The sequence below is a fragment of the Lupinus angustifolius genome, chromosome LG13 (assembly GCF_001865875.1).
Source record: "Lupinus angustifolius cultivar Tanjil chromosome LG13, LupAngTanjil_v1.0, whole genome shotgun sequence".
Taxonomy (NCBI): Eukaryota; Viridiplantae; Streptophyta; class Magnoliopsida; order Fabales; family Fabaceae; genus Lupinus; species Lupinus angustifolius.
In genome coordinates this window covers 17,556,574-17,565,393 of record NC_032021.1, presented here as the reverse complement: position 1 = coordinate 17,565,393, position 8,820 = coordinate 17,556,574, and the positions used below count along the sequence as shown (strand labels likewise).

The window sequence follows — 8,820 nt, the reverse complement described above, 5'->3', positions numbered from 1 at the left end:
TTTACACCAAAATCTATAAAAAATAAATCGTTCAATTTATACAATATAAAATCACTTATTTTTAATATTAAACAAAGACTAAAATAAAAAAAATGAGGTTGTAGCACAATTATAAAATTTATTGAAAATTTTGGTTGACACATGTAATTTTGAAAACTTCTTATAGTATAAAGTTTATTCAATTTTGAGCACATGTGAATATAATATTAACTAACATGTGTACATGAGGGTACTGAAATTTTCAGAAGCAAATTTTGTGCTCTGAAGGGACAATATAACAGAATACTAACAAAAGATATTCTATGGAACAAAATATTGCTAAATAAATTGAATAGGCGTGATCCCAAAGGTTAAAGGTTCGATTCATGGAATGAGTAATCACGAATCTCAGAAAGAATTAGTTCCCCAAAAAAGTAAAGAATATATTTGCTAATTACAAAAAAAAAAATATAACTGAAGCCGATTTTGTTTTTTCTTCCTAAGGACCACTACCACAACAGAGTAAATTACCTATTTTTACACCACTTCAATTCCTTAACAAAAAAATATAATATACAATTACAATTGAAACCATAATACTATAATTTTGATATAAAATTCAACTCCATTACAATGCAATTGCAATCAAATCTGCATTACCCATATTTTTTCAAATGATTGTTTGCAATTTAATCGCAATACAACTCTAATGGGAGCCACTACTTAAAATCTTAGAGACTAAAAATCTACTTATATAACTTACCATATTGCTTACATATTATTGTAAACATAAGATTGTATATGAAATTAAAACTTGTGAAATTCAAATACAATGGTCTCAAATGGTTATTAAATTCTACTCATTATAAAACAAATCAAACCAAATTTGCTTGAACACTTTGATAATAAGATCATGATACTCATCTGAATTAAGAGAAAGGTAACAAGCTAGAAGATCTTCCAAATCCTTTGAACTCTTTATATTGTTCTGCTCAATCATCTCCATCATTGATTCTCTAAAATCCCTTTGTGGATTTAATGATGACTTCACAATTGCAAAGCTATCCGAAAGGCTTCTCCGGCCGCTTGCCGCCGATGACACACTTTTCCGGCTTCTAACTCTAGGTGAATTAATCCTAAGCCTCAATCTCCTACCACCACCAACACTAGGACTATTAGTCATTTCTTTAATCGATGCATTCTCTTCATTCACAATTTTATTTTTGAGAGACCCTTTAATCGACTCGGATTCCCCGAGGTCGGATTTACACATAGTCACCACATTCGATGATTTGACGCAACTTGAGTCATTCGATGGGTCCAAAGTCATCAATCTTAATTCGAAGTCCACGTCAGCGACCATTCTACTTTTTTGTTTGGTTTTCTTCTTGTTCTTGTTCTTTGCATCATGACCAACCAAATCATTGAATCTAGTTCTTGGCTTTGTTAGAATTGGTGGTAGAACATGCTCAGAAAATGAATCATCATACCCTCCTTCTACCTTATCATCTTTTCTTGATACAGAGTTGTTGTCAACATCTATAATGATATCATCATTTGACAATGAAACCATTTCATCAAATAATACTAATGACTCATCATTTGGAAGAAGAACACTGTCTGTTCTGAACTCTAAATCAAGTGGAGTTGATGAACATGATTGCTTAGGTGAATTTGAAGATTTTGAACTTCTTCTCTTGGCTCTTTGTTTGGTTGATTTTCTAGGAGGTTCATGGAAATTGGTGTCTGAGACTTTTTGGTTATTTGGTGGTGAAGTGTTGAGGTTAAGGTCCCTTGTAAAATAGTAAGACTTTCTAGGATTGTAGTATTGGTGAGGTTGTTTTGGTTTTGATGAATGTTTGGTTGAAGAGGTTGGTGTTGGAGAAGATTGTTTTTTCTTTCTAGACTGAGATGTTAATGTTGTTGTTGTTGTTGTTGTTGAGGTTTGTTTTCTTAGTTTTCCCATGTCTTTGAGCTTATAGAACCAAGCATTGGGAATCATATCTGATAACTTGAACCTATAATTGTTGCCCATGTTGATGTTTGTCTATATGGTTTGTGAAGGTTTGTGTGTGGTTTCTAGTTTTCTGTGTAATGTGTGAGGGATGATGAGACAAGAGAGAATTCCATCAGTGTTTATATGATTTGGCTGACACTGTTGGTTTTGTTCTGTGAGAAAAATGAGGAAAAGAGGGTAGATGAAGCTTTTGGAATTTGTGGGGAGGGTAGTGGGGTCCACATGATAAGAAAAAGGGTTGGCAACTTGGCTCAGAGGAAAAGCTATGGGTCAGCATGGGCCGGGTAGGGACAGGTTAAGGTTTGTCCTGACCCGACTCTAAATGTTGGTGAGTTCATTTTTTAAACTTGGGCCCGAAGCTAACCTGACCCTGAATATCGATTGAGTCAACTTTTAAATCCGAACTTAATCCTATACCTGATTAAATATAATGAATACTAATTATTATATAATGTATTATATATAAAATAATATAGGTATATATATTATTAATCATGTATATATGATAAAAAAATTAGAGAATCAACGATATTTTTGACAAAAATGTGACATTATTTTGTACACATTTGAATAGAGACACACACAAACATGATGAGTGAGCGATCATAGAACATGTCGAGATGGGTCATGTTTGGTTTCTACTCAACCCTAAATATTGATCGAATCTAATATTTGAACTCAAATCTAGTCTAGACTTGACCCTATTTTAGTCTGATAATGATCGAGCTGTACCAGGTGAATGGAAGGGCTGGTCTACCAAAAACAATATGACCTTGTGAATGACCTTGTTGGTTTATGACATTAATTACTAAAGCATCACTTATTGTTTCATATTATATATGTTACAATTTAAACATATGTTTAAATAAGTTTTCTGGCTCAATAAATTCTACTAACATGTGACATTTTAAAATATTTTTAAAAAACACCTTTACCATGTATATGAAATGTTTTGTTGGTAAAGGTAAAATCTCTTCAATGATCTATATGCTTTAATATAGATTAATCTTCTATTATTGGCATAATTACTTAAACATGATATTTAAGGTTTGATCATTATCATATACACATATGAAAATTGTTTAGTTGTTGGTAGAGGCAAAACTTGAAAACTTCTCCAATCTCTATACCTAAGAAATGATTAGTTTTAAACTATTGAGATGATGAATATGAAAAAATGTAGAAAAATAGTATACCTCGTGACTATGATATTATTTAAACTTTGAATTAAACAGGTTTATGAGGTAAAACTATAACCAACTAGTGTATAATACAAAACTAAAAATTACATAAATAATGTTTAGAGTCAAATCAATTTGACTCTAAGTGAAACAAATTTTGTACTCTTCCTTCTCAAAAGCAGCATCACAAAGGTGGTTTAAACACAGATTCTACATAAGTGATTCCCTTGCAAAAACTTTGATCCCTTCTAGGCCATAGAAACATGTTCTTTTTACACTTGGATTACGTGCAAATATGTAACCTCATATGAAAACAACAAAAAAGTGCAATATTTTTGGTGCCTTCATTGCTAGTCCTACAAATCAAATCTGGGTGCAGACACTAACACTAACAAAGGAAACATGAGACACAGTAACTGGCTAAGTGGCTATATTCTCAGATCAGATATGTAAAGCAAAAAAGCACACTATGCTTTTGTAAGTGGATGAAATGTTATTTTGTATACAAACTTATTCTTTCATCTGCATCAATTAATATCTTATCATAACTGATAGAGTAAATTGTACTAATACAGTTTTAATAAAATTATATGAATTATTCCTCATTTTTTATATATTTATAAATCATCTCTGCTTTATATACATACATTACTATCCTTTAAGATATAAGTGTAATTTTTTAAACAAAAAATATCACAAGTGTAATTAAGTTAAACAAAATATGATATATTATGGAGATAAATCTAAATAGTATAAGAGTTAATATTTCTTCATTATTTTTGGTGTGTTACAATAAAATATAAGTGTGATTTAAACTACATCTCCTTAGAAATATTGATAGATATTGTAATAATGAATCAAAATAATGAATAGACATTGACTTTCATCCAATTTTGAGTTATTGAGCAATATATCAAGGGTGACTTAATTAATGCATGAGGCCCCATTTAGTGGGGTTTGGGAGATTAGATGTATGCGATCTAACCCACAAACAAAAATGAAATTTTACATAATTTGAACTTCTGATCTCAGTTATTAAGTAAGAACTTTATTGTCGGTTTACGGAAGTTCATAATATGTTTTGGTACATTTAATTAAAAACTAACCTATATAGATTGGATGAAGATCTCATGTCCTCATTATTGTCCTAAGTCAATCAAAATGTATTATTTAATTAGAAAATGTTATAAAAAAATCAATATTTTATATTATTTTGTGGAATATTATTGAATAGGGACATGGGTACATGAACTTTTTGAGACAGAGGTTCCTAGTCATACCAAAGCTAATATGTGGGAACTGCATATTAGTTCGTTTGGAATCGAACTGCTTTATAACCGTTGGATGAAATTTTTTGGTTACTCGTTACCATTTTGTACATTTTTAGATGTCGTAATGACATTATATGATTTTAGTTTAGAAATCGGTATGAGAGAAAACGACTTCCATGTAGAAGTCGGTATTGGAGAAATCGATTTAAGTGTAAAAGTCGGTATGGAATACTCGGATTAACATCATTTCTATCGAAAGGCTGTCCAAACAATTCGTTTGGATGCGAACTAACTTGTAGTTCACAAGTTAGTGGCACCCATTAATTTAAAATCAATATATACCAATCATATATATCCTGAACCATAACATTGTCATATTGAAGAACAATGTAATAATTTCCTCAAGTACAACATTTATTCTTGCCATGAGTTCATTGGGTCATTGCTATGAACAAACAATGTGGTTTTGGTTAAAAATTTGTTCATGTATGATAGGGAAAGACGACACACATAGATAACTACTGAAAAGAATTTGAGAGTCAAGGAAAAGAGAAATCAAGATTTTGAGGATTGGAAACTTTTTATGTGGGGTTACCATTATATTCATTCAATTTCTAAAAATTTGTGTGGCCCATCTAATAGAACAAATTGTGTGATTTTGGATTACTCTACTTTTCAACTGTATCAATCCCTTCATATGATTGTTTTCTTTTTTCATGCTTATAGAAACTAAATCATGTGCTTGTTATATGGAAAGAGTTCTTATTCTTCTTCATGTGTTCATCCATCGTTTTCTATGCATATCCTTTAAGTACCATGTCTCTTAGTCTCTTAACTTATTCCCATGTTGCAAATTATAATAATTGAGAACAATCTTGTACTTTTATCTTGTAACTTCTTTTAGTTTTAATTGATCAATGTTATCAAATTAACTTAATATATCAACAAGATATTGATTTAGTGGTATAAAATCCCGCTAGATCTCATAGATAACTAAAATGTCAAGGGTTATATTCATGCGAGTGACACTTTTGGAAGAGTAAGACTCCTCTCAAGTAATGGAGATGCAAATGACTTTTTCATTTATACTTTAAGGGTAAAAATGTAATATAATTTTAAATAAAAAGGATATAGATGTTAATGTATGTTGTTTTTTCTTTACTTTTACATAGCACTTCTAATGGAAAGGAGTCTCACTTCTTGTTGAGAAGAGCAATCACACCTCCGAAATGGATTAGTTTCTTACCCAAAAGGTCATGGATATCCTTGGTAGTACCAAATTTTTTTAACTCAATGCTCTCCTAATTGTCTTTTGTACTATCAATGGTATTTGTCATCCTATGAGTAAGGAAGTAATCTTTTTTGAAATGTGTGGTTGTCATTCCTAACAAATATCGCTTACATGAATTGAACTCTTGACCTTTCGGTTTTTTTTAGTGAATTGTCCAAAATTTGAAATTGAAAACCGTAGAGCTTTGAATGATTTTGATACACACTATTTATGAATCATATACCATAGAATTAATGTCAATTACTAGTCTTGTAAACTTTCTTTGGGAGCATAAATATGAACAACCATAGTTAAAAATTACAATGGCAAGATTAAAGTTGTGGATGAGGTACATGTACATTCATTCTTTATACTAAGAGAATATGAAGCTTTGGGAGTAAAAGTTGAAGTTGGTCAAATGGTCCATCTCCATTGTACATGAAAGGTACAAGACCATAAGCCATGTTAAAGGTTTGGGTTGTATATGCATGTCTAAACTAACATCAATCTCTAACATTCATATGAATAATAAACTATAGTAGGGAAGAGGGGACCAAAGTGGGTTCTATCATGGATCAATTATATTAACTTTTAAGGACGGGTGTACCTTGTCTAGTCTTATCCTCTTATGAAGAAAATTTAATTGAAAATTCTCTTGTGACCTTATTCTTTGAGTAAAATATAATGATGTATTTAAAAATGTATAGTTTTCTTATGGTTTTCTTTCATAGATCAACTTACATCACATTAAGTTAGAGCTAGTAAAATAGGTCGGTATGATCCTGTCCTAAAAATATATTTAGGGTTAGAGTTTTTTTTATTACTAAAGGTATTCCCTTACTTTATGAATGAAGAACTAATATCTTTCAGAGTGTGTGATTGTTCAAAAAAACTAACGGACTAAATCACAGTCATTCATTTTCTTAAATCTAATGGACTAAATGGGTGACTGCAATAAATTATTTAAGATTAATTTTTTTCTCTCTCATCATTTATTATACTTACCCATTTGGTCTGTTGAATTTAAGAAAATGAATAGTTAAGATTAAGTATAACTAGTTAACTTGGATGTAAACGAATCCTTCTTTTTTATATATATATATATATATATAATGTTACCTTCTAATAAGTAAACAACACTGGAAAAAAACTAAGTGTACCTAAGTTCTATCCCCTTTGTTTGGTACCTTTTATAGTATTATACAGCATGCATGTAATGCAATGTTAGTCTATTCAAATGATGATATTTGATTGATGGGAATGTATTGTTAATTTTTGTCTCTATATATAAGTGTTGCACGTAAAGGACCAATTCACCTATTACCCCATTTATGGTCTTTTGATTAGTCTTATCACATTCATATTTGAGACCTAAAACACTGCAGAGAATAATACTTTTATTATTTTATTTTTAAGAAGCTTTTATTTTTTTGAAGAAAAATAGTTAATTTGGATATGTCATTTTAATTCTTTTTCTTCAAATTAAATTAATTTTGTTAGCAAATCATTTAAATTAAATTTGAGATAAGTTTAAGTCAACTTTTAAATTCTATTATCTTGATAAATTAAAATGAATGCACATTGTGATGATCCCTAATGAAATATATTATGAATAGTAAAGGATCTATTGAGAACTTTTCATAGAACAATGCATTATGAGTAAGCCCTAGTGCCAAGTTTCAATTTTCTGTGGCCATACAGAAGTTGATAAAGACACCTTGTTCCTCAATAACTTCAAGAAACAATAATTAATTTGGTCAACCACTGTTTGAAGCAATAATTGAGGTCATTTAATTCTTATGTTAGGGTATAGTTTTATTATTTGTACACTACCTACACTTTCTACTTTATTTCAAGAGTATAATAATTATGTATTGTAAGTGTAAAAATCTATATGCAATCAGTATAATATCTAAAATTTATTTTAATTATTTTTTTGAAAAGTCAATAATAATAATAATAATAATAATGATAAATGATACTAATATTGTATAAAACTCTTACATTATTATTATATTTTTTCCATTCATCACATAAATCAAATTAAACATTGAATAACTAATAAATAGGAAGTTATATTCCCTCACACTTTGGACTATTTGATTTAACATCACACAAAATAAAAATAGCAATAATCCTCATTATAATTAGACAATCAATGGGCTTCTGTTTATTTCTTATGGGCCTGTGTGTGGATAGTTCTTATCAAGTAATGTAGTTGTATCTGCATCATAAAATATAATATACAATGTTTTTATTGTTGAATTTAAATGACAAGATCTACAAAGTATATACATTATTATTTGGAATTATATCATTAAAAAATTAATTTTAATCTTACAAAGTAATTAAAAAACTTAAAAGTCATCTAAAACATAAATAACTTTAAGAATTAATTTGAGAACAAAAATAATCTAAAATACCTATTTAAAATTTAAAAAAAAACTTACATTTAGCAATATCCAGATTCATGTAAAATCCATTTAATCACGTGAGAACACTTTTTATCTCTCGTGTTGATCATGTATTTCAACAACAAAAGTATATGAGATGTAAAGATTATAATACTCCAAATTGTTAAATTTAAAAATTCAATATCTTATTATTTATTGACCAACTAAATATAATAATAGTAGGATACTCATCCGCAAAGCAATCTTATAACTTTTTAGAAATATTGTAAAGTTATTTTACACTTTCAATATATCATTTATTTTTACTATGTTATTTTCATTAAAGAATTAATAACTATTAAACATAAATAAGGAACTAACGAGATTAAAAACATCCATGTTGAGGGTAATAGTTATTAAGTGATGAAAAAAAAAAGAATCTTAGATAATATTGATAAGATTGAGTATAATTAATGTAACTTAAATCGAGTAGAATAATATGTAATAAGTGGTTCACAAAAGTTGTACCATACAATTATGCACTATGTTTTTTTCATCATGATAATGACTTGCCCTTTGGTAACGCTTGATCTGCATCCATTCGTTTGTTAATAATATCAAACAATTAGATATATGTCATTTCATCAATGTAGCAGTTTTAAAATGAAACAAAAAAACGATTAACCACTAATTAATTGATAATATCAAC

General features: G+C 29.0%; 1 protein-coding gene across 1 annotated transcript; it reads right to left on the bottom strand.

Annotated features, from left to right (window-relative positions):
- Window positions 605–2,177, bottom strand: LOC109363470 (transcription repressor OFP1-like). The gene has a single exon (XM_019609737.1). The coding sequence runs from the start codon at window positions 2,012–2,014 to the stop codon at window positions 836–838; it is 1,179 nt and encodes a 392-aa protein (XP_019465282.1). The 5' UTR covers window positions 2,015–2,177; the 3' UTR covers window positions 605–835.

What these genes read in the sequence shown, in the direction of transcription:
- LOC109363470 (XM_019609737.1), bottom strand. Translation starts at nt 2,014, where the DNA reads ATGGGCAACAATTATAGGTTCAAGTTATCAGATATGATTCCCAATGCT.